General features: G+C 38.5%; 1 protein-coding gene across 3 annotated transcripts in view; it reads left to right on the plus strand.

Annotated features, from left to right (window-relative positions):
* Positions 1-27205, plus strand: part of CXADR (CXADR Ig-like cell adhesion molecule) — a 68730-nt gene that overhangs the window by 34028 nt on the left and 7497 nt on the right. Inside the window, exons 2-7 of one of the 3 annotated variants that reach the window (XM_066259086.1) lie at positions 9792-9958; positions 14683-14887; positions 17672-17827; positions 19123-19245; positions 19657-19795; positions 21588-21771. In XM_066259086.1, the coding sequence (XP_066115183.1) occupies positions 9792-9958; positions 14683-14887; positions 17672-17827; positions 19123-19245; positions 19657-19795; positions 21588-21771 (974 nt within the window). Of the gene's footprint in view, positions 1-9791; positions 9959-14682; positions 14888-17671; positions 17828-19122; positions 19246-19656; positions 19796-21587; positions 26198-27205 lie in introns of those variants that run through there. The other 2 variants (XM_066259085.1, XM_066259087.1) reach the window with 2 other exon arrangements.

Here is a 27205-nt window from a genome sequence, read left to right on the forward strand (position 1 = left end):
ACCTACAAAGGAGCCCTTATAAGGGCGACTTCTGACTTCTCAGCGGAAACTCTTGAGTCCAGAAGGGAATGGAAAGAAATATTCAAAGTAATGCAGACCAGGAGCCTACAACCAAGACTACTTTATCCAGCAAGGTTATCGTTTAAAATTGAAGGAGATATAAAAAGCTTTCCAGACCAAAAAAAAAAAAAAAAAAACTCTCAAGGAATTCACTACAACCAAGCCAATGCTGTAAGAAATGTTAGGGGGGGCCTGTTGTAAACAGATCAAAGGGGAAAAAGAATATAGCAAAAGAGGAATACAGTTTTAAAGAATAAAATGGCAATAAACAACTACATATCAATAATAACCTTACCTTAAATGTAAATGGATTAAATGATCTAATCAAAAGACAGGGTAGCTGTTTGGATAAAAAAACAGGACCCATACATATGTTGTCTATAAGAGATACACCTTAAAACAAAAGATGCATATAGACTGAGGATAAAAGGATGGAAAAAAAAATATTTCACGCAAATGGAAATGAAAAAAATGCTGGGGTTGCAATACTTACATCAGACAAAATGGACTTTAAAACAAAGGCTATAGTAAGAGATAAGGAAGGTCACTACATAATGATAAAGGGGGCAATCCAACAATAAGATATAACTGTTATAAATTTCTACGCATATAATATAGGAGCACCTAAATATATAAAACAGACTTTGATGGGTTTAAAGGGTGAGATCAACAGCAATACTACAATACTAGGGGATTTCAATACCCCACTAACATCACTAGATAGATCCTCAAGAAAGAAAATTAACAAAGAAACAAGCTTAAAGGACACACTAGATCAACTCGATTTAACAGATATCTTCAGAACCTTTCGCCTTAAAGCAGCAGAATATACATTCTTTTCAAGTGCCCACGGTACATTGATAGACCACATGTTAGGGCACAAAAGCAGCCTCAACAAATTTAAGAAGATTGAAATTATATCAAATTCTTTCTCTGATCACAATAGCATGAAACTAGAAATCAACAACAACATAAAAATTGAGAAATACTCAAACACTTGGAAACTAAATAGCATGTTATTAAATAACGAATGGGTTAACAATGAGAACAAAGAAGAAATAAAAAAATTCCTAGAAACGAATGATAGTGAGCATACATCAACTCAATTTATGGGACACAGCAAAAGCAGTCCTCAGAGGGAAGTTCATAGCATTACAGGCATACCTTAAGAAGTTAGAAAAAGCTCAAATAAACAACTTGACCCTGCATCTAAAAGAACCAGAAAAAGAACAGCAAGTAAAGCCCAGAGATAGTAGAAGGAAGGAAATAATAAAGATCAGAGCAGAAATAAATGACATAGAGGCTAAAGAAACAATACAGAGGATCAGTGAAACCAGGAGCTGGTTCTTTGAAAAGGTAAACAAGATCGATGAACCTTTAAGCAGACTCACCAAGAAAAAACGAGAGAGGACTCAAATAAATAAAATTAGAAATGAGAGTGGAGAAAAACAACTGAAACAAGAGAAATACAAAGGATTGTAAGAAAATACTATGAAGAACTGTATGCCAAAATACTAGACAACATAGATGAAATGGATGAGTTCCTTGGAACATAATCTTCCAAAAATTATTCTGGAAGAATCAGAAAACCTAAATAGACCGATTACAACAAATGAGATCAAAACAGTTACCAAAAACTCCCAAAAAAGAAAAGTCCTGGGCCTGATGGTTTCACAATTGTATTCTATCAAATATTTAAAAAAGAACTAACTCCTGTCCTTCTCAGGCTATTTCAAAGAATTCAAGAGGAAGGAAGACTCCCAAGCTCCTTTTATGAGGCGAGTATAATTCTAATTCCCAAACCAGGCAAAAACAACACAAAGAAAGAAAAGTATAGGCCAATACCCCTGATGAATTTAGGTGCTAAAATCCTCAACAAAATATTAACAAATCAGATCCAGCAATATATGAAAAAAAATCATACACCATGATCAAGTGGGATTTATTCTGGGGAGGCAAGGTTGGTACAATATTTGCAAATCAATCAATGTGATTCATCACATAAACAAAAGGAAGAAAAAAAACCACATGATAATTTCAATAGATGCAGAAAAAGCATTTGATAAAATTCAGTACCCATTCATGATCAAAACTCTCAGCAAAGTGGGAATACAGGGAACATACTTCAACATGATAAAGGCCATCTATGACAAACCCACAGCCAACATCATACTCAATGGGCAAAAATTAAAAGTAATCCCCTTAAGATCAGGAACAAGGCAGAGGTGCCTCCTTTCACCACTCTTATTCTACATAGTTCTGGATGTCCTAGCCACAGCAATCAGATAAGAGAAAGAAATAAAAGGCATCCAAATTGGAAAAGAAGAAGTAAAACTATCATTATTTGCAGATGCTATGATATTGTATATAGAAAACCCTAAAGTCTCAGTCAAAAAACTACTGAACCTGATAAATGAATGCAGCAAGGTGGCAGGATATAAAATTAATACTTAGAAATCAGAGGCATTTTTATATACTAACAATGAACTGTCAGAAAGAAATTAAGGAAGCAATCCCCTTCACCATTGCAACCAAAAAAAAAAAAAGTACCTAGGAATAAATTTAACCAGGGAGATTAAAGACTTGTACTCGGAAAATTATAAAACATTGATAAAAGAAATCGGGGAAGATACAAACAAGTGGAAGCATATACTGTGCTCATGGTTAGAAAGGATAAACATCATTAAAATGTCTATATTACCCTAACAATTTATAAATTTAATGCAATACCAATTAAAATACCAATGACATACTTCAAAGATATAGAACACATATTCCAAAAGTTTATATGGAACCAAAAGAGAACACAGCCTCAGCAGTCTTGAAAAGGAAGAATAAAGTGGGAAGTATCATACTTCCCCATATCAAGTTATACTACAAGGCCATTGTACTCAAAGCAGCCTGGTACTGGAATGAGAACAGGTATATAGATCAAGGGAACAGAACTGAGAACCCAGAAATAAACCCACACCTTTATGGAGAACTGATATTTGACAAAGGAGTAAAGACGGCCTCTTCAACAAATGGTGTTTGGCAAGTTGGACAGCTACCTCCAAAAAAATGAAACTAGACCACCAACTTAACACCATTCACAAAAATAAACTCAAAATGAATAAAAGACTTGAATGTAAGCCATAAAACCATAAGCATCTTAGAAGAAAACATAGGTAGTAAACTTTCTGACATCTCTCGCAGCAATATATTTACCGATTTATCTCCATTGGCAAGTGAAATACTGATAAAAGATAGGATAAACAAATGGGATTATATCAAACTAAAAAGTTTTTGCTCAGCCAGAGAGAATAAGAACAGAATAAAAAGACAAACTATACAATGGGAGAACATATTTGACAATACGTCTGATAAGGGGTTAATAACCAAAATTTGTAAAGAACTTATAAAACTCAATACCAAGAAGACAAACAGTCCAATAAAAAAATGGGTGAAAAAATGAATGAACACTTCTCCAAAGAGGCCATACAGATGGCCTATAGGCATATGAAAAAGTGCTCAACATCACTAATCATTAGAGAAATGCAAATTAAAACCAGAATAAGATATCACCTCAGACCAGTCAGAATGGCGCTCATCAACAAAATAACACAATAAGTGCTGGCGAGGATTTGGAAAAAAGGGAACCCTCCTGCACTGCTGGTGGGAATGCAGGCTGGCGCAGCCACCATGGAAAACAGTATGGAGATTCCTCAAAAAATTAAAAATCGAACTGCCTTTTGACCCAGCTATCCCACTTTTAGGAATATACCCCAAGAACACTGTGGCACTGTTTCAAAAGAAGAAATGCACCCCCATGTTTATGGCAGCATTGTTCACAATAGCGAAGATCTGGAAACAGCCCAAGTTTCCGTCAGTGGACGAGTGGATTAAAAAGCTTTGAGGCCTGACCTGTGGTGGCGCAGTGGATAAAGCATCGACCTGGAAATGCTGAGGTCCCCGGTTCAAAACCCTGGGCTTGCCTGGTCAAGGCACATATGGGAGTTGATGCTTCCAGCTCCTCCCCCCTTCTCTCTCCCTGTCTCTCTCTCTCTCCTCTCTAACATGAATAAATGAAAAAAAAATTAAAAAAAAAAAGCTTTGATACATATATACTATGGAATACTAATCAGCCATAAGAAATGATGACATTGTGTCATTTACAACAATATTGATGGACCTTGAGCATTATACTGAGCAAAATAAGTAAATCAGAAAAACTAAGAACTATATGATCCCATACATAGATGGGACATAAAAATGAGACTCAGAGACATGAACAAGAGTGTGGTGGGTATGGGCTGCAGGGAGGAGGGGGAGGGAGTTCGGGGAGGTGAGGGGCACAAAGAAAATCAGTAAAAAGGTGATGGAAGACAATTTGACTTTGGTTGATGGGAAGTTAGCATAATCAAAAGTCAAAATAACTTGGAGATGTTTTCTCTGAACATATGTACCCTGATTTATTAATGTTGCCCCATTAAAATTAATAAAATAAAAAAATAAATATTAAAAAGATTTTTTCACATGCCTTTTGTCTTCTACAATTTGTGACTGTTGCATACGTCAACGCTTGAAAAACTGTACAAAATGGCCCCCTCGTTGTTGCTAGGAAACCCAGATGACATTTAATTCAGTTCCAGTGCAACACAATAAAGAGCAGTTGAATGTTTTAATCATTTTTTGGAAAAGGCATGCTGAAAGTCATTTAAAAGTATGGTTTAAACTTCTTTAGTAGTAGTATATATATATATTAAAAACATCTAAGTGTGCCTGACCTGTGGTGGCACAGTGGATAGAGTGTTGATCTGAAATGCTGAGGTCACTGGTTCAAAACCCCATGCTTGCCTGGACAAGGCACATATGAGAAGCAACTGCTAAGAATTGATGCTTCCCACTCCGCCCCCATTCCTCTCCCCCCCTTCTATCTAAAATCAATTGATAAAATATTAAAAAAAAAAAAAGAACATCTCAATGGAGACCAGGAATGGGTGATTAATCACCTTTCTTAAAATACCAGTTTTCAAAAAATAACTGCTTTAACAATGTGATATATATCTTTGCGGAATTATCTTTAAAAGATATTCTTTAAAATAAACATGAATTTTATGTATCAAATAGGAATGAAAGGTACTGTTATGAAAACTAAGTTGCATTTTTTTTTTTAATGACTGTAGGTAGAAGTACTGAGAATATGATTAGGATTTGAATCTAAACACATTTAGATGCCTGTTTAACTTTTTTTTTTTTACAGAGACAGAGAGAGAGAGAGTCAGAGAGTGGGATAGATAGAGACAGACAGACAGGAACGGAGAGAGATGAGAAGCATCAGTTATCAGTTTTTTGTCGTGGCACTTTAGTTGTTCACTGATTGCTTTCTCATATGTGCCTGGACCGCGGGCCTTCAGCAGACGGAGTAACCGCTTGCTCGAGCCAGCGACCTTGGGTCTTCCGCATCCCAGTCCAACTCTCTATCTACTGCGCTACCACCTTGTCAGGCTTGTTTAACTTTTTAATGTTAAGCTGTCACCCCAGTAAAATTTAGTAAATCACTGTGAAAACACACACTCAAGTTATTTTCATGGTCACAAGGATAAAACTGTGAAGTAATGAAAAAAAAAAAAAGTTCGGATAAAAAGACAAGGTAGCATGGGCAGAAGAGAAGCTCTCATCCACATCTAGAAGATGTGACAAAACTGTGGAGCCTGCCTTAGTCAACTTCACAATTAAATTTATAACGGAAAAATTCTGGGATAGTACTTGCTAAGGCCAAAAGGGTGATGCAGATAGCAGAAAGTAAAGTATCAATATTTTGATCATTCATAGGAAAACAGAAAGATCTTTGCAGGCTAGAGAGGTAGAAAAATGCTACCTTGCTGAATGAGGCAGGAATGGAATTGAGTTTATTATGATAGAAAGTATTTATTTGGAGGATTGAATATTAATTCAGGAAAGATACTTGAGATCACACACATAAATATCAAGTCACATAATTTTAAAAGAAATAGGACATGAAATGCAGATTGGAGTAGTATGGACTGTGTTTTGGGCCCAGTTAGCGGATTTGGATAGTGTATTATCAATCTTTGCTGTGTAACAAACCAACCCAAACTCTTGGGACTTAAAACAAAGATCTGTGTTAGCTCAGTTGGTTGAAGTATCGTCCCTATGTGCTGAAGTTGTGGGTTCTGTCCCTGGTTGGAATGCATGAGGGAGCCAACCAATGGGTGCATGGATGGATGGAGCAACAGATCCAATGTTTCTCTCTCTTTCTCTGTAATCATTCAATACATTTATAAAAAATATATGTGCTAGTTCCTGATGCTGTGGGTTGCCAGTTTAGGCTAGGCTTAGAGGGATGTCTGGGCTGCAGACAGCTAGTCTGGACTGTCCCCAGCTAGTCTGGACTGTCCCCCTGGCTGTTCTAGGGTAGCTGCATGTTGGGCGGTTGCAGCTCTTGGTCAGACACCTTAGTTTTCACCTATGTGGTTTCTTCATTCAGTGGCAAGTGGCAGGCATGTGAGAGAGCAAAAGGGGGAGCAGAGAGTCTTTGTCCAGTTTCAATCTGCTATTAAAGGAGTACACTTAAATGTGATTAAAGCTGAGGGTGGTACCTGCATATAACGGTCTTGAATATAATCTGGCTTTTCTTTCATTCTCGATCTTTTGGCTTCAACTTTATTAGCATTTTATTACAAGCAGTAGTCAATGTGCTAATGGAAAGGACCATGGGATGGATGGCTGACAACTTAATTCTTTCTGGTTTGTTCTGTCAGAATTTGTTATGGAGAATTAGGATTTGGATGTACTTTGAATTTTTAATGTGTTTATTTTGATGGAGAAGAAGAGAAGGGGCAACAGTCAAGACTCATGTCCAGGTCACTATCCAGCCCTGGAAGTCAGTGTTGGGTGTAGAGGTCTAGTCTAAATGGTAGAATTGTGAAATCTGCTGTTTATTTGAAACTTTGATTCTGCATACATTGCATATTTGAATTTATTCATAAAAAGTATCATAAGGAAAGCATAGATCGACAAACCAATGCTATGCAAACTTTTAGAGTATGAATAATAAAAATAATTTTGTGTGATAGTGTGAAACTACTAATTTGTTAGCTCATTCAGATTTTGATCTTATAACACATAAGTGAACAGATCTATTTTTTATGTATAAATTGAACAAAATTGTTTTTTTTTAAAAAAAAACAAGGTGTGAATTGATTAAACGTGGCATTTTTATTCTTTTGTAGATCAACAAACAGTGTCATTTGCTCATAGGTTATTTCTACCTTTTATTCATGGAACAGGTAATAGTTTTGTTGTAAACCATTAGCAAGAAGAAGACTTTTTTAGCCCTGGCCAGTGGCGCTGGCTGGGATAGAGTATTGCCCTGGGTTGCCAATTGGATCCTGAGTTGCTGGCTCAATCCTGGGGTCACAGTTCGAGCCCCAGTTAGGGCATATATGAGAAGCAATCAATGGATGCACAACTAAGTGAAACAATGAATTGATGCTTCTCTCTCTCCCCCACACCCTCTCTTTCATCTCTCCCCCTTCCTCTCTCTCTCAAATCAATGGAAGATAAAAAAGGAGACTTTTAAATTTCTTTTTGTTGTTTTTTTCCTTCTTTTATTGAATTTATCAGGGTGACAGTGGTTAATAAAATTATACCATGTTTCCCCGAAAATCAGTGTCTTATATTAATTTTTGCTCCTTAGATGCACTAGGTCTTATTTTCAGGGGATGTCTTATTTTTCCATGAACAAGAATTCACATTTATTGTTGAACAAGAAAATCAACATTTATTAATATACTGTAGTCATGTCATCACAAACATCAGCATAACCAGCCAAACTCTGAATTCCATCAAGAATTTCTTGTGAGTCTGTTTCCATGTACAACAATCTACCCTTTCCCCGAAAATAAGACAGTGTCTTATATTAATTTTTGCTCCTAAAGACACGCTAGGTCTTATTTTCGGGGAAGGACTTATATTTCTAAGCTTGAAAAAAATTGCACTAGGTCTTATTTTGGGGGAAATGGTAGGTTTCAAGGGTACAATTCTATAATGCATCATTTTTAAGCTGTTTTATTGTGTGTTCACCACCCCAAGTCAAGAAGGTGACTTTTTGTTTAGTTCTTTTAATGGTTCAGTTTAAGCCGTCTTTTTTTTTTTTTAATTAAAATATTTTTTTAATTCATTGATTTTAGAAAGAGAGAGAGTGAGACAGGAACATTGCTCTGTTCCTGTATGTGCCCGGACCAGGGATCAAACCGGCAATGTCTGTGCTTCTGGACAGTGCTCCAATCAACGGAGCTTCAGCCAGAGGCAAGCCATCTTTTTTTAACAGATTAAGTCAGAAGAGTCTCTTGGAATTTTTATTTGGGGCTCAGGGCATCTTATTTTGGCTTTTACATATTTTTCAAATATTACCATTCAGCATTAATTCTTTAAGTGTGGTCTAAATGGAAGTTTTATACAAATTTCAGGTTCTTGTGGAATTTTAATATGTCTTTTGAAAAATAATATAAATATGACTGACTTTTATCAGAAAGGTAATAAGGGGTGAAAGGAAATGTCTTTTTTTGTGACAGAGACAGAGATACAGAGAGGGACAGTACAGAAAGAGGGACAGATAGGAACAGAAAGACAGGAAGGGAGAGAGATGAGAAACATCAATTCTTCTTTGCAGCACCTTAGTTGTTCATTGATTGCCTTCTCATATGTGCCTTGAGGGGGGGGGGAGGGTGGTACAGCACACCGAGTGACCCCTTGCTTAAGGCAGCGATCTTGGGCTCAAGCTGGTGAGCCTTGCTCAAACTAGAGGAGCCTGCATTCAAGCTGGCGACCTTGGGATTTCCAACCTGGGTCCTCCATGTCCCAGTCCGACGCTCTATCCACTGTACCACCTGGTCAGGCAGGAAATGTGTTAAAGATAATATTGATGTCTACTGTTTGGTAAATTTAAACTAAATAAATAGTTTGCTCTCTTTGAATTGTCATTAAAATTTATTGCTTAGAAATATATAACAATTTATTTTCCAGTTTTATTGAGATAAAATTGACATATAGCACTGTATATGTTGAAAATGAATAGCATGATTTGACTTCTGCGTATTGTGAAATAATTATCACAATAAGTTTAGTTAATATCCATCAGCTCATATAGACACACAAAAAAGAAAGAAAAAGAAAAGAGTGGTTTTTCTTGTGATAAGAACTCTTGGTATCTACTCTTAGCTTAGAAATATTGTTAAGCATTCAATTAAAATTATAGAATCAAATTTAATAAAAATTTAGAATTAAAGAAGTCGTGGCCAAAAAACATGTCAACATTTATCTGCATGTATCCCAGGGACAAAGAATTCCCTGTGTGTTTGTTGTGCCAAGCATGAATATAGCCTTGAATTGGTATGACACATGACCTTTCAGAGACTCTAGCTAAATTCCATTTTAACCATCTGTTTGGATGTAAAACACCCTCTTCAAATAGAAACCTGTATTTCCTATAAAGTTGGGAAATTCACAGCACCATTAAAGGAAATTGTGTTGAGTGAGGTAGATATTATGTTGTCATTCTAATTCTACAAAGGCACAAACTAAAAACTGGGCACCACTGAGTTTGAATTCTTACTCCGGTCCCAAATCACACCCTGTTCCTAACACATCCTGTCTATGTTCCTTCTGAACGAGCTGGGTGATCTGAGCATGCAGATGCTTAGTCGTGTGCATGTTTCTTTCTCCAGATGTCATCAGAAGTTTGAGTGTCACCAGTCCTGTACAGATGATTGAAAAGGCTAAAGGGGAAACTGCTTACTTGCCATGCAAATTTACCCATAGTCCAGAAGACCAGGGGCCACTGGACATCGAGTGGCTGCTCTCACCAGCTGATAATCAGAAAGTGGATCAAGTGGTAAGTTTGCCTAGTGCTCACTCAGCAGAGGTCTATGTAACATGTCTTCAGTGCCCATCATTGTGTTGATCACATAGATGTGCAGGCACTGGAACTTGTGAACCTTCTGGAAATCTGGACTGTAAAGTGGGGGGTGGTTAGGAAGTCGTGGAGCAGGCATGATAGCATGGCAGAAATGTGCATAATGTGTGTTAAGCTAGACTTGCAAAAGTTGATAGACTTGAATTTTTTACTTTAACAGGATTCTTATAACCAATATAAGGGTCATCAAGTGTCATGTAAACAGTTTATAACAGTTACATATTATTACAGAGTATATTCTCCTATTTCTTCAAGGTAAATATCCTATATGATGAATTTATTTAAAAAGCAAAGTCTTCCTAGCAAAACAACAATTTATAAAATATTTCATCTTAAATTTTAATTTATTATATTTTAAATTATATATCAAAATATTGTTAAAGAAAAAATTTTAAGTACAAAGTAAGAACTAATGTAGAAAACCTAGAAAGCCAAAAGTAGCACAGAGGAATAAAATTGCCCAATCTCATCTCTGAATATTTATGTCTCATCCTTTGCCTTTTAATGGTACCAGAATATTTCACTTAATTTAGAATGTTGCATATTAGCTTCATCTGACACATTTAATTAAAAATAAAATCAATGTTAATAACTTATATTAGAAGAGGGAGAGAAAAGTAAGCCCATATTTAGAGAAACATGGTTATACAATTAACCCTGAACAACACAGGTTTGAACTGTGCAGGCCCATAATGTGTGGATTTTTTTTCAATAAATGCTCTAAGTGTATTTTTTCTTTCTTATGATCTTCTTGATAACATTTTCTTTTCTCTAGCTTACTTTGTTGTAAAAGTACAGTATATAATATATATATAACATACCAAAAATGTATTAATTGACTGAGTGCTTCTGGTCAACAGTAGGCTATTAGCAGTTAAGTTTTGGGGCAGTCAAAAGTTATGTACAAAATTTCAGCTAGGAGTTGAGTGTTGATACTCCTGACCCCTGTGTTTGAAGATCAACTGTATATATACACTGCTCATAAAAATTAGGGGTTCAGGCCCTGGCCGGTTGGCTCAGCGGTAGAGTGTCAGCCTGGCGTGCGGGGGACCCGGATTTGATTCCCGGCCAGGGCACATAGAAGAAGCTCCCATTTGCTTCTCCACCCCCCCCCTCTTCCTCTCTGTCTCCCTCTTCCCCTCCCGCAGCCAAGGCTCCATTGGAGCAAAGATGGCCTGGGCGCTGGGGATGGCTCCTTGGCCTCTGCCCCAGGCGCTAGAGTGGCTCTGGTCTCGGCAGAGCGACGCCCCGAAGGGGCAGAGCATCGCACCCTGGTGGGCGTTCCGGGTGGATCCCGGTCGGGCGCATGCGGGAGTCCGTCTGACTGTCTCGCCCCATTTCCAGCTTCAGAAAAATACAAAAAAAAAAAAAAATAGGGGTTCAGGAAATGTGCAGATACTCCAGTACTTTCAGTCTTTTGTATAGTGCATTTTCATCAATGAAATAAAAGTTGGTTTTGCATCTTATTTGCATAATTAAACAACTTTCTTTGACTTATCATTTGCTTTTCTGATGTTGTTTAATAAAAAAATTAAATGCTTTTTTTTATTGCTTTATATTCATTTTGAAATATCCCCTAATATTTGTGAGTAGTATATATATTTGGAAGAGAAACTTTATTTTTTACTTATAGTCCCTATAAAATAAGAGATTATTTAGCCATTTCATGACTGAATCAGTGCAATCAGGTAATTACTGACCAATGCAGGCTGTTTGCCCACAATGTATTTGTGAAGGAAATAATTAAGATGCTTTCCCAAGTTGAGAGTGACTAGAGCCACCCCCTCCAAGGACATACCTCTACCTGCATCTGCTACTGGACATTCCTTCTGTCTCCTGAAGCGTAATAGTGAAACTGACTCATTCTGCCTACTCAGCCTCAGATACCCTGTTCCTACCCCCTTGTCTGGCTCTTCTCATCCCCCCTTTCCACGGCAGGACCGACACCCTGAACACAGGCTTCCGCTGCAGGTCCTGTGTGCGCTCACGCCCTTGGCAGCACTGTGCCCATCGCCCTGTCAAGTCCAAGACATCACACTCATGGTTAAAGTAAATGGATGGAAAGTGTGAATCTTAAATGCTTCTGGCTTCAGACTTACGATGACGCCATAAGAAGATGCTGCCAGAGATCAAGAAGCCAGTGTATGTCCGTAGTCTTGTGTGTCCATACATTCATGGCAGTAGGATGTGAAGTCTTCTGTGATGAGTGAAGGTGCAGCCTTGCTTCCTGCAGGACTTGTGAGACAGGAAACAAGCGACTGGGTTTCAGTGTCCCTTTGTGGATTAAAAACTAGCCTCATAGTGTAAAACACAGTAAAATCGTACAAAAGATAGCTAAAGGCATTAGGGAGAGATTGGGGCAGAAGGGAATGCTTACATAGAATTTAGCTACATTATATGTTAGCTGAGCCACAGTTTTTAATATATTTATGCTAGCAGGCTGTATGGTAGGGGGCTGGGCTGGAGAGATTTCTGTCCTTACTCCCTGTGTGATCTCTTTAGTCAGCAGTTACCATGTACTATGTACTTTCTCTGTGCTCTGTGATGTTTCATAAACTTTAATTATATATATTATGGTAACATTCTAAAACAGGAATTATTGCTTTACACACAAAGAGGAGAAAGCAGCTCAGAGATTTGAAAGGAACACGCCCAGGGTCACACAGCTGCAACGTTGATGCTGGGATTTGACCCCAGGCTTCTCTAACTTTCCCTTTTGCACCTTATTATCCCTTTGTACCATCTTGTACTGCCCTCTATGTTTCAGAAGCCTCTGTTTGCTCAGGTGTAAAATGGGAACAAATACACCCACCCCTCAAGATTGTAATGAGATTTTACCGAGATTCTGTATACATAATTATCTCGTAAGGCCACAAGTCATATGGAAATGTTAATAAAGTTGATATGCTGTGCCAGCCCAAAGGGCTCTGGTTGGCTTCATGGCTGTGTGGCTTTGCAGAATTCGGGCTGTGACAGCCACCTGCTATTTTTAGGCGTAAGGACAGATGTGGATGATACCACCAGCCTGTAGGGCTGTGAAGAGGAATCAAAATTGCTGGGTAAATGTTAGTTCCCCATTTCTTTTTATGTTTATTTTATTAATTTTAAAGAGAAATGAAGGGAGACAGAAACATCAGCCTGTTCCTGTATGTGCCCTGACTGGGGATTGAACCAGCACCCTCTGTGCTTTGGGGATGATGCTCTAACCAGGCAAACCATCAAGTCAGGGCTCAGCTCCCCATTTCCTAACTACCATTTATAACATTGTTTCTTTGGGAAAATACTCAGATAGTTTGCAAAATAATAATGGAGACATCTTATTTGTCAGGTTCTCTTCGAAAGACTACTAAAGGATTTGTGTGGCAAAATGAGGGATTGAAAGTACAGTAGACTGAACTTTCTGGGGATTCTGTATTGAATACCAAGGAAGATAGAACTGCCTCAGTTGAGGAGTCCTCAATGTTGCTGTTGACAAATGGATGTGGCAAGAAGATGGAGCAAATAAAGTAATGGCTGTGTTTACAGAGGAAGTCAGCTGGGGACCCTTCAGCTATTTACTTAGCAAACTGCTATTGAGTGCTTCCTAAAAGCAAACACTCAGTTATAAATAAAAAGATCTTTAGTGAATTAGGAGTGGGCTCAGCATGAGAGGGAAGTAATAATACAGAAAAGAACCCAAAGCCCTGCCCTTAAGAAATTCCTACAGAGGACATTAATTCCGATTGTACTGTTGTCTTGTTGGTAATTAACATCTCAAATAAAGAATTATTTGCAGCCACTAGACTATAGTGGTGCTTTCTGGTTATTGTTTGAGTTTGGCTCCACTGCTCTTTAGACCTTGGGTGTCAGGTGACCAGAATGAAAGATTTTGTTAGCAAATATGAAAAATTATGAAAGCTTGTTAAATTAATTTTATAGTTAGGGGTGACTATTATAATTCTCTTCTAAGTCAGGTTTAACACAATTCATTTTCCCGCTAAATTTGGCCTTCAGTTATTTCCATTAAAGCTGTAACTGGCTCAGAAAACTCAGTGGAATTAGAAGGGCCTTTGCTCTTATTCACAGAAGATTAGCAGAAAGGTCCTGTTAATCTGGGCACACTTCTTAAGAGGTTTACTTTATGATTTTTATCCACTATATTAGAGCCCAGAACCCTCAAGTATTAAATATTAATTACCCTCCAACTTAGTATTAAGATAAAAAATATTTTTTGTTTTGTGAGATTTCACAAGTAAATTATAACAAGCCCGGTTTTGGGAATGGTGGTGGTGTGCCCTTGATGTTACCCACTTGGTGGCATACATACTGCAGCCTCGGAGGCAGCTGAGAGACAGTATAGGAATTCACAAATCTGTGTTCTTGTCCAGTGTCACTAACTCACTCTGATACAAGGCTGGGTTACTTAATCGTGTTGGGTCTTAATTTCCACACTTAAGATAAAAGTGTGTGATCATACTCAGGAGTCATATTATTCTCTTTCCGTTTTCTTAATCTGTGCTTTGGATAATTATAGGTTTCCTCGTAACGTGTATGCTTACCCTTTTTTGGATCCCACAGTAGCATGGTGTATTCAGAGCACCTTTAATGAGGCAGGTTTTGCTTTGTTGTTGTTGTTCTCCTGTCTTATTTTGGTTTTCTTTCAGATTATTTTATATTCTGGAGATAAAATTTATGATGACTACTATGAAGATCTAAAAGGACGAGTACACTTTACAAGTAGCGATCTCAAATCTGGTGACGTGTCAATAAATGTCACAAATCTGCAGTTGTCAGATATCGGCACATATCAGTGCAAAGTGAAAAAGGCCCCAGGTGTTGGAAACAAGAAGATTCAGCTGACAGTTCTTGGTAAGTTCTTTTGACCAATGTCCCTTATTTCCAGGGTGGGTGCATGGTCATGGTTAGGATAGTAGCAACATTTCCGTGAGACAAAGCTTAGTTTTTTTGATACTAATGTTACACATTTGAAGTAATTCTGTCCTCAAATAACATAAAACATAAATTTTTTACATTTTTTTGATAGAAAAATATCAGTGACTAGCTTCTTTGTGAAATTCAAGAAGCAGTTGGAAAATAAATGAAGAGATCCCATTTTAAAGGAGAAGTACCTTAAGCCAAGATTTAGGGCATCCAGGCTTTGTTTTGTTTTTATTTTTTTGTGTTTCGTGTTCTCAGTTTTTTCCTGAGAATGAAAGAGTATCTTCATTTCCTGGGCTCCAGCCTACCTTTGGGAAACATTACAAGATGTAATCATCACTAAATCTCTATTTGATCTCAGTCAGTTCAAATTGTTATGTATACTGTAAACTTTTTCAAACTACATTACCCAAAGAATAAGTGAGGTTTCTACAATGACTAACTGGAGCATTTAGAATGGAGGATATGGAATATGGTAGAAGTAATATTGAATTTTGGAATAAGACCATTAGGCATCAGAGTCATTTAACCTCCATGAATATCACCGATTTTCATTCTAAAAGTGAGGGGATTAACCAGTTGGTCATTAGGATGTCTTCTCACTTTCCCTAGGATAGTTAAGAAGGAGGTTAAGTGTAAACTTTTTATAAACTGTCAAAGACTGAAACATTTATTATCCTTCTCTAGATTATGTGACCAAGCACAATCACTCCCAACCCCTTTCAGTCAAGAAACTCTGAAAGGTTATTGTTCATAAATATACTTCTTGCATCTTACTTTGGTAGACTTTACACAAAAGTACAATGGCCACCATATAGAAAAACAGCTGTCACTATCCAGTGACAGTAAATGTCCCGTTTCTTGACTTAAGGGGGGGAGGACACTTGGAAACCCACTATATGTATGAAATACTGATTGGTAGAACTGCCTATTATCCCACTGGAATTAACTAATCAAGACAGGTCTCCTCCACAGCAATTTCTGCCTCATTCCTTTTGTTTCAGAGAATGAACTAAGGGTTAAGCAGATTGAGTTCCAGACTCGTTTTGAACTTAACTGTTTTTTAAAGAATGAGTATCAGAGCAGGAACAAAAATGCAGGTTGTGGTGCACTCCACTGGCCAATGGATCAGTGGGAAACACTGACTCTAACTTATTTTGTTAGTTTTGTGGGAAATCACCATGGCCAAGTAAACCCTGAAATCAAATCAGGAAGGGAGAGAGGGGTTCAATGAAGGATAAAAAGGGAAAGCAGGAAGTTACTGCAGATGGGAAGTGGGATGACTACCAACATTCTGATCCGAGAGTCTGTCTCAGAGTCAGGAAAATTTCTTGTACTCTCTTTCATGGTTTCAGATGAGTCGTGCTCTTGGAGAAAACACTAGAAGTTTCTCTTGAAAGAAAAAGTTAGATGAAAGCTCATTAGTTACCTTTTCTTAAAAATTCTGCTTAGAAAGTCTGTGGAGGAAAAACAAAATGAAGTGTGCACAATTCTACAATAACATCACCTGTATGTATATTGCACTGTGTGTTCACCACCCCAAGTCAAGTCTCCCTCCATCACCAGCTTTCCCCCCTCTACCCTGCCCACCCCTCTTTCTCTCCTGCAGTCCTCTCAGCGCTGTGTCTGTTTCTTTCTTTCTTAATCTCTTCACCTTTTTCTCCCAGCCTCCAATTCTCCTCCCTTCTGACAGCTGTCAGTCTGTTCTCTGTATCTATGAGTCTGTTTCGGTTTTGTTAGTTTATTTTGTTCATTAGATTGCACATATAAGAGAAATTATATGGTACTTGTCTTTCTCTGCCTGGCTTATTTCACTTAGCATAATAATCTCCAGGTCCATCCATGCTGTTGCAAAAGGTAAGATTTCCTTCTTTTTTACAGCTAAGTAGTATTCCATTGTACCGCTGCCCTTTTTTTTTGTATTTTTCTGAAGTTGGAAATGGGGAGGCAGTCAGACAAACTCCCGCATGTGCCCGACCGGGATCCACCCGGCATGCCCACCAGGGGCGATGCTCTGCCCATCCGGGGCATCGCTCTGTTGTGACCAGAGCCACTCTAGCACCTGAGGCAGAGGCCATGGAGCCATCCTCAGCGCCCGGGCCAACTTTGCTCCAATGGAGCCTTGGATGCAGGAGGGGAAGAGAGAGACAGAGAGGAAGGAGAGGGGGAGGGGTGGAGAAGCAGATGGGCGCTTCTCCTGTGTGCCCTGGCCGGGAATCAAACCCGGGACTCCTGCACACTAGGCCGATGCTCTACCACTGAGCCAACCGGCCAGGGCCCACTGCTTTTTTTTATCTACTCATGTACTGATGGACACGAGCTGCTTCCAAATCTTGGCTATTATAAATAATGCTGCAATGAACATAGGGGTGCGTATATTCTTTCAAAGAAGGGAAAGCTTCCCTGAGTCTGAAAAAGCGCAGCCCTACATCATGCTTGCTTTTTTTTCAGGCATGCCCTGTGGAATCCAGGGCACGGAGATGCTGCCAGGCCTCCCTATGCAGTGGCTGCTTGCCTGAGCCCTGTCTTGACTGTTTTGTGTTGGATAAAGCTGAGAAAACTGGTGTTGACAACCTGTTGTAGTCTTTCTGTCTTGTCAGCTCTGAACCCAGAACCATGTGATAATGAGTCCTGTGCAGCATGCTCTGTGTTTCATTCTTAGAAACTCAAATTCCATTCTTTTGTATAAAGTTTTAATTTATTTTCTTTCCTCAGTTAAGCCTTCAGGTATAAGATGTTATGTTGATGGATCAGAAGAAATTGGAAATGACTTTAAACTAAAATGTGAACCAAAAGAAGGTTCACTTCCATTACAATATGAATGGCAAAAATTGTCCAACTCACAGAAACTGCCCACAGCACTGATAACAGGTACCCTGATTAGACAGCTTGTACCATTGATTTAAATTTAGTAGGGGTGTGTGTGTGTGTGTTTGTGTGTTTTAATCCCCAAATATCCTCCCTTTTCTATAAAGAAAAATCAGGATTCCATGGGAATTATTCAGTGTTTTATAATGACAACTTATGTTCATGTAGTATAAATATATTTTTTACAACAATTTCAAAGTTTTGGATATATCATTGGTTTCTCTTTTTTTCTAGCTACAGGGACAGAGAGAGACACACAGACAGGCAGGAAGGGAGAGAGATGTGAAGCATCAATTCTTCATATGTGCTTTGATGGGGGGGGGGCTACAGCAGAGCGAGGGACCCCATGCTTAAGCCAGTGACCCCGCGCTCAAGCAGGGTTTGCCCACGCTCAAGCCAGTGATCTCAGGGTTTCAAACCTGGGTCTTCAGCATCCCAGTTCAACACTCTATCCACTGTACTACTGTCTGGTCAGGCTGGTATATTTTTTTTAATTGGTAGTAATACTGTTGGAAAACATTCATGATCTTAATGACTAAGTCATAACAAGCTAAATCTTGAAAGTTTCTTGAGCCTAGATTCATGTTGAAGAGACTGTAATTTATCCATGGTGTGTTTGTGTTAAAACAAAAACACTTCTGTGACACTAATCGGAAAGATACAAACTGGTTAAATCTGATTGCTCACTTTGCTATGATTGACCTAGTATTCAAATTGGTCTTCACCCTCCCCACACTGGTTAAGTATGATTTCTCTCAGCCTCTTTCTTTTTTTTTTGTGAGAGAGAGAGAGAGAGAGGGACGGATAGGGACAGACAAGAAGAGAGGGAGTTGAGAATCATCAGTTCTTCATTGCAACGCCTTATTTCATTGATTGCTTTCTCATCTGTGCCTTACGGGAGGGGGGGCTCCAGCAGAGCAAGTGATGCCTTGTTCAAGTCAGTGACCTTGGGCTCATGTCTATGACCCCACGCTCAGGCTGGTGAGCCCACACTCAAGTTGGCGACCTCTGGGTTTCAAACGTGGGTCCTCCGTGTCCCATTCCAACACTCTATCCACTGCACCACTGCCTGCTCAGGTGGCATGGAATTTTTTTTATAGTCAAATAGCTCTGCTTCAGCTGAGACTCTCGATTCCTGGCTAAGAAGATTATGGTTGTTTTCCCCTTGATATTTTAGATGAACTGGAGGCATAATTGTTTGCATTCTGTAGATATTTATGTGTCTGCCTGGCAGTTCGTTCTGCACTCAACAATCATGTAAAAATGAGTTTTTCTCTTCCCTACCTTTCTTTTTATAGAAATGACTTCATCTGTTATAAATGTAAAAAATGCCACTACCGAGTACTCTGGGACGTACAGGTGCACAGTCAGCAACAGAGTAGGCTCTGATCAGTGCCTGCTGCGTCTGGATGTTGTCCCACGTACGTATCTTCTGTCTGCTGTGATAGTGTTTGTTTCCCTGATCTTTGTACAGACCCCTTTGGTTCTGTGCCAGCAGGTGATACTGAGGGCAAGTGGATGCTGTGAGCAAAGCATTCTGACTTGGTTATTAGCTTTTCAACTAATACGTTGTATGCCAGCTCGGATGGCTAGAGATATTAAAATATTTTAATCTGATTTGATGACGTTTATGCTTGAAATAAATACACAGTTCAAAAGATAGTTCTTTTAGTGGATTCTCCCCCTGGACCAAAAAACAAATTAATTTGTCAGTTAAAGTTAATGTATGCAGTGAAATTAGACTGTCAATGTGTATCCTTACCCTCAATATGACTAGATATAATTTGTTTGTTTGTATTTACTATTAATTTCTCATAAACATCTTATTCTAGCTTCAAACAGAGCTGCAACAATTGCAGGAGCTATTATAGGAACTTTGCTTGCACTAGTGCTCATCTCTCTGATCATCTTTTGCTGTCATAAAAAGCGCAGAGAAAAAAAATACGAAAAAGAAGTTCACCATGATATCAGGTAATTAAGTGACACAGGAGTTGACTGATGAATACTAAGTTTATTATGTCTAAAGCATTAGTTCTCTTAATTACCTGAAGCATTGACCTTGGTGAGAACTGGACGAAAGCTGTAGCTCTTCCTCTCAACACATTTGAAAGGCTTTACTTCCTTTTTCAAGTGTGCAGAGCCAACCAACCTTTGTTGTGCCCTGCTCCTGCCCCTCTCCCATTTTCGACCCTTCTTTAAGAACCACTGCAAAATGACTTAAGACTGTCTGCCTTCTTCCAATCAAGTCCAACTATAACGTTTTAAAAAAAAATGGACATGTTGAGGTTTAAAAAAAAATCTGATTATATCCAGTGACAGGTAGTTTATAGAACTATTGGTTATATGATTTTATTCTTTAAATATTCTTAACCAGTAGATCTTAACTAGCAGTACATGTTGGATTATCGAGCTTTAAACAACATGTGACTTAACTAACACACAGGAAATTGCCATTTGGAGGGTATAGGGTGGGATCCAGACACTTTTTTTTTTAAAATACACCAGAGGTAACTCAGATATGTATTTTGTCAGTCCTTGGTGCGAAAATTCTTATGCCTAAGTTCTTCCTTTTTGCAGACTTGAATCTTACACGTGTTCAGCTAAGGTCTTAGATAAATAGCTTTTATAACAAAAAGGATTTTGAGGGGGGTAGAAATATATCTGTAGGTGTTAGTGCTTTATCAGCTATAAAGTGTTGTCTGCCTATAAGCGTATCTTGATGAGCTATACTGGAATATGAAAATATTTGAAGTTTATTCCTTGTAAGAATATTACGAAATCATAAATTTCTATAAAAACCACCTCTTATATATACTCTGTACATGATAACTTAGGGACAGATACACAGTTTGTGACATTGTGCTTTATTGTGCTTGCTTTTGTATGTGTCCCACAAACTTTTTCTTTTTGTGACAGAGACTGAGAGAGGGACAGATAGGGACAGACAGACAGGAAGGGAGAGAGATGAGAAGCATCAATTCTTCGTTGCAGCACTTTAGTTCATTGATTGCTTTCTTATATGTGGCCTTGACCAGGGGCTACAGCAGACCGAGTGACCCCTTGCTGGAGCCAGCAACCTTGGATTCAAGCTGGTCAGCCTTGCTCAAACCAGATGAGCCCGCACTCAAGCTGGTGACCTCGGGGTCTCGAGCCTGGGTCCTCTGCGTCCCAGTCCGATGCTCTATCCACTGCACCACCGCCTGGTCAGGCCCACAGATTTTTTTTTTTTTTTTTTTTTTTTGGCATTTTCCCTAAGTTAGAAGCAGGGAGTCAGGCAGGCAGATTCCCGCATGTGCCCCACCGGGATCCACCCGGCATGCCCACCAGGGGGCGTTGTTCCATTGCAATTGGAGCCATTCTAGCACCTGAGGCAGAGGCCATAGAGCTGTCCTCAGTGCCGGGGGGCCAGCTTTGCTCCAATGGAGCCTTGGCTGCAGGAGAGGAAGAGAGAGAGAGAGAGAGAGAGAGAGAGAGAGAGAGAGAGAGAGAAAAAGAGAAAGGAGAGGGATAAGGGTGGAGAAGCCCACGGGCGCTTCTCCTGCTGTGTGCCCTGGCTGGGAATCGGACCCAGGACTTCCACAAGCCGGGCCAACGCTCTACCACTGGGCCAACGCTCTACCACTGAGCCAACCGGTCAGGGCCCCACACACTTTTTTATATACAATACTTAATGTTTAACCCCCACCCACGGTTCATTGGTTACATGATTGTAGGCGTCTGGAAACTGGTTGTTTGAGCTGGTATTGGAATATTTGCTTTCCAGGGAAGATGTTCCTCCTCCGAAGAGCCGGACGTCCACTGCCAGAAGCTACCTCGGCAGCAATCACTCCTCCTTGGGGTCTATGTCTCCTTCTAACATGGAAGGCTATTCCAAGACTCAGTATAACCAAGTACCCAGCGAGGATTTTGAACGCGCCCCACAGAGCCCGACACTCCCTCCAGCTAAGGTAGCTGCCCCGAATCTCAGCAGGATGGGGGCCGTACCCGTGATGATCCCGGCGCAGAGCAAGGACGGCTCTATAGTATAGGCCTCCCACTTTTCCTCTCTGGCCTCTACACTTTTCCAATTCTTTTGAAATACGAAAACGTATTCTGTTCTAAATTTTGCTACCAGCCTCAATAGATCAAAAAGAAGTGACCCAGAAACTGTGCGAAATGTACTTCAAAAGGTTTTGTTTGATAATATCGAAATAGTGAAGGCATTAAAGTTACTAAAAAATTTTGCCATCTGAAAACGATTTCCTTTAAGAGGTTGATTTTATAGGTTTCTACATACCAATACTTAGCAAGATGTAGCACTTTGGATATGAAATCATAGGGGAAGAAATTGGTAAACTTCCATGCACACCAAGTTGATACTTGAATCATCTGAAAATAGTACTTTATCATTTCTACCATTATTTTTAGGATGATTTTCTCAATTAACTTATGTCCCAAAATTGGTACAGCATCCCTGGTAAAAATTCTTACATACCTTTATGTTTGTTCTTAGAAAATTCTAAATGTGTTTAGAATAGTTCTAATAATGTAAAAACACTACAGTGTTCTAGAAATTGCTAGTTTTGCTTTTGAGACATTCAGAAACCTTTTCTATGAAATGATTTAAGTATTTGGTTGATAGACTGCTGTAGGCAACAGAGACATAGTAAGCTCTTCTGTATGCTAAAATAAGGAGCTTTTATGGATTTATTTAGAAAGTTTGCTGTCCACTACACAGAGCAATGACGTTAGGGTACAATAGTGAGATGGATTTCAGTGACAAATAATCTGATCCCTGGGGACTGTGGTGACCTGGTAACCTTCAGAATGGTGAACAGCCAGAGCAAGGATGGAGGATTCCGCAGCTCCCAACTGAATACTGGCTCTCTGCTTTAGGTGATATTGTTCTAATAAGAAAAAATTATAACTCATTTATTATTATTATTGGTTCAAAATTTTAAAGTTTATTTTTCTGGTTTAGTGTTTTGTTGTTTTTGGATGGTGTTGCATGTTATGCATTCTAGAAATACGTAATCCTAAATTTGCCTTCCTGAATGCAGTTCCTGTAGGGTATTTTTCTTCATAGACTCAGAACGATGAAATGGGTTTTATGCTAGTAAGTGTCCTCCATGGATCCTGTATTCCATCCAGATGCAGGAGGATGTACAGTTGCGATATTATGGCTAACATGTCTTTGTATAGTTGCAGAAAAGTTGAGTTTTGATAACTTGATCTTAGTTTTGTGAAAGTAGTATTATTCTTTAAAAAATAAATAAGGAGCCCTGGCCAGTTGGCTCAGTGGTGGAGCATTGGCCTGGCGTGCAGGAGTCCTGGGTTCGATTCCCGGCCAGGGCACACAGGAGAAGTGCCCATCTGCTTCTCTACCTCTCCCCTTCTCCTTCCTCTCTGTCTCTCTCTTCCCTTCCCGCAGCCAAGGCTCCATTGGAGCAAAGTTGGCCCCGGGCGCTGAGGATGGCTCTGTGGCCTCTGCCTCAGGTGCTAGAATGGCTCTGGTTGCAGCAGAGTGATGCCCCAGATGGGCAGAGCATTGCCCCCTGGTGGGCATGCTGGGTGGATCCTGATCAGGCGCATGCGGGAGTCTGTCTGACTGCCTCCCCGTTTCCAACTTCAGAAAAATACAAAAATAAATAAATAAATAAATAAATAGGAAAGGAAAAGAAAAGGAGTAAAAAGGAATACTCCTAACTGCCAAATGTGTTAAATACTGTTTTAGTAGAAGAAAGTGAATTTATTGTATTTCCCTTAAGATTGTGAGGGAGTGTGGATGTAGTAGAATGAGCTAAGATTTTCTTTATAGTAAATAAGGTCTGCAATAAATTATTTCACTGACTCTAAAACCTTTTCCTTAGATTTTGTAGGGAGTTGGTTTCTGTTATTCTCTTTGGGTGCTGTGGTAGTATAGGTGCTACATTATAAATTAATGTTGGCATGAATTTATGGTTAGGAAGAATATTGTGTTCCCTTTTTAATGGTAAATTTAAGCTGAATGTGTAATGGATTAGTGTATAGTTTTACATATTTGGGAGCATTTTTCAAATAAGTTTTTAACCTTCCATCATACTGCTTTTATACTTACATTAACATTTTCATTTGTGCCTTTTGGGTAATTTAATTTTTATTATGAATTTCTGGTGCCTATGAGCTAGCTATCACCTGAAGGGTGCTTAGAGGTGAAGGTACTGTCCCTAAAAACACATCACTGTGACAACTTTCTACCCTCATACTTTCTATCTTGCCTCTTCTTTTCTGTTCTTTTTGAATGCAAGTTAACAGATTGTGTTATTCATAAAGGTTTTTAAATTTCTACATTCCCTGGTACTCCTTTACTTTGTTTCTGATTTTATAACAGGAACTATTTTTGAACTCCCGATGTCTGGTCTGTTTTATATGAGTAAATTTATTTATACAATCGTATAAGAAATAATAGCACAAACTTTACTCTTTACTAAACAATTTTTAGCCCTTTTTGTTAGTTTTCATGTACTGAAGATTATGATATCAGTCTAAGTAGAAATTATTAAAAAATGGACATATATAAGGCTTTCCTTGCCTTAGACTTCATAGTTGGTCTAGGATTTACCTAGAAGTCAGTGAGAATCTCTTTCAGAGGCACTTTTAGTTCAGGTTCATACTACCTATACTCTTAGAGACTAGCTTGTTAAAAAATAATCAGTTGTGTAACCTGAAGGAGACCTATTTATTGGGTGTGATGCAATTTTGAGGACATAATTCAGTTTGACGCTATGTCTTCAGCTATTCTCCTTGTAAATTTCAGTTAATCCAGCACTCAGTTCTGACTGATTTACAATTCTCACTGATAATTTCAGTTGAGCCAGAGATAAAATGTTTGTTCTAGAATTGTTATTGGTAATCAAATTGTTACTCAGACATTTTCATTAGAGCTTTACAACATCAGTCAAGGATTACACTGTATCTTTGAGGCAAAAGCAGTTGATTCCACTTTACATCTAAGAGACTTAACCCCATCTTGAGTTATGCAGGGTTACTTTAAGTGATACTTAGTGTAGAGGATGTAGTTCTGTGCTTGAAATGTGTATTTTACGGCTGTTCTTTTTCTTATTGGCAATCTTACCTAATATTCCCCAGTTAGAAGGAAAAAAAAACATCTGTCATGGAGTTGTTACAACAGAAACACAGTCAGAGTGTCTTAGGGGAAGGTTAATGCAAGAAACACACTTAGATTGTTGGTATGAATTAATATCTGATTTTTATTAAAAGGATAATTTTCAAGATTGAGTTTCATAAATTAGGAGCAAGTGAGGGGGCAAGTAAACATTTTGGTTGAATATAAGAACTCATTGCATGACGTTGGATATCGAATTCTATAATGTATGGCTTTTTAATTTCCACACTGTTTGTGTGTATGTGCAGCATGTAAATTTGAAGTTCTGTGAATGTTGAAAGTTTTTTTCTAATCTCTTTTCACCTCCACAGTGTTTAGGGCTCTCAGATGCCTTATTCCAGTGTGAACAGAAAAAGTCCATCTTTTGTGTTTAATGCTTTGACGTGTCATGTAGGGAATAGTTTGTAGAAAATGTTGGCACCATTTTAACTTCTTAGTGGCTTGCGACATTATATATTATATATATATATATGTACATAAATCTTTGTAATATTCTGTGTTTAGTAGTGTAAATGTTCTGGGCAAGTTTTAGTATTTCAAATGCCTTTGGGTATTCTTGCAATAAAGTCAACATGCTCTGCAGTTGGATTTATTTTTACTTGTTTGCCTATTTTGACACTAAAATATGGTGCATAACTGAGCACAAATTCTACTTACTAATGTTATAGAAGCAGGGAAGAATAATGAATTTGTGAATTGCAATTCTGTTTATCTTATGGTTAACACCAGCAAATATTTTATTTTACGATATTAACACCAGCAAATATTTGCTGTATCTGGCTTATTACGATTAATTAAAATCAAGTTTTATGAAGTACCTTATGTTGTAATTTAAGAGTGAAGAATATCTGTTGCATTTGGTTTTGGTCATGAACACTAAAAGTTCCAGTCAAGGAAGCTTTGTGTTTTCTATGAACTTATTTAATAACACCAGTGTTAAGAAAACCACAATTCACTAATTCACTTATTCTTATCCCTCACTATGAATTTTTGTAATAAATACACTTGTACTACTGAGAATACATATTTTGACACTTCACATATGCAAGTCTCTACCTGATAGTGTCAGTTTTAAAAATGATTTTTTTTGTATCAATATTTAAAATTTCTGGCTTAAATATCCAGTGGTGCAGATTTTGAAATTTGTAAGAACAAAATTTGATTTAAAAAGTAAGAACTTGCCCTAGTTTTGTGACCTTGTGTACTTTTAAAATAAAATTAAGAAAGTAGTTTTCTGCCTCTTGGTGTGGCTTCATTGTGCCTTAAAAAAAAATATGTCTACTTTAGGCCCTGGCCAGTTTGCTCAGTGGGTTCAAGCATTGTCCTGAAATACCAAGGTTGAAGGGTTGACCCCTGGTCAGGAAAGTGACCAAGTCATTCATAGTTAAGTGGAATAACAAATGAATGTTTCTCTCTCTCCCTCCTTCTCTTCTTCCCTCCCTCTCTTGTCTCTCTAAAGACAATCAATTAGTGAAATAAAATGTTTACTTTCTAAAGCTTCCTCTCTGCTTTCCTGAGTCAGGGTTTCCTTGCCCCCACCGCTTGCGTCCTTTACTGATCAGAATAGCCACACATCAGTGCAAACATGTGAGACATACATGTATGTTTCCCTACATTGCATTTATAGGACAATATATACTATTGTATCTGGGCTTGGAACCTTCCAAATTCGGTGATCATTTCACAGTATTTTACAGGATAAACTCCAAGCGTTTTCCAGCTACATTAAAAATGTGCTTGCATATATGAATTACACACATTTGGTTCTGGTTTAAAGCTGTTTTCATTGTCTCGAAATACTGATTTCAGAAAAAATCAGGATGGGATAGCAATGAGGAATGAGTCTGTAAGAGTTTTTGAGGAATATTTTGTTCATACTCTAGTTTCTTGATCTTGGCACTGTTAACATTTTGGGTTGTTTAATTCTTTCTTGTGGGGGACTGTCCTATACAGTGTAGGATGCTCAGTGTCATCCTTGGCCTTAACCTACTGTGTGCCAGCCGCACTCTTCCCCCTTTGCCCAGATGTGATAACCAAAAATGTCTCCAAATGTTTCCAACTGTCCACTTCAGTGGAAGCAACCCCTCACCCCCCCACATTCCCCAGGTTAATAACAACTGGTTTATAGTAACATTGAATTTTCTACTCGGCTTAAACAGAGAAGAGCATAGGCCTTGGAGTCAGATTGTTTGAACACCACTCATTACCAATGCTTTTCTTAGCTTCAGTTTCCTACT

This window comes from Saccopteryx bilineata, chromosome 2, assembly GCF_036850765.1.
Source record: "Saccopteryx bilineata isolate mSacBil1 chromosome 2, mSacBil1_pri_phased_curated, whole genome shotgun sequence".
In the NCBI taxonomy this organism is placed as follows: domain Eukaryota; kingdom Metazoa; phylum Chordata; class Mammalia; order Chiroptera; family Emballonuridae; genus Saccopteryx; species Saccopteryx bilineata.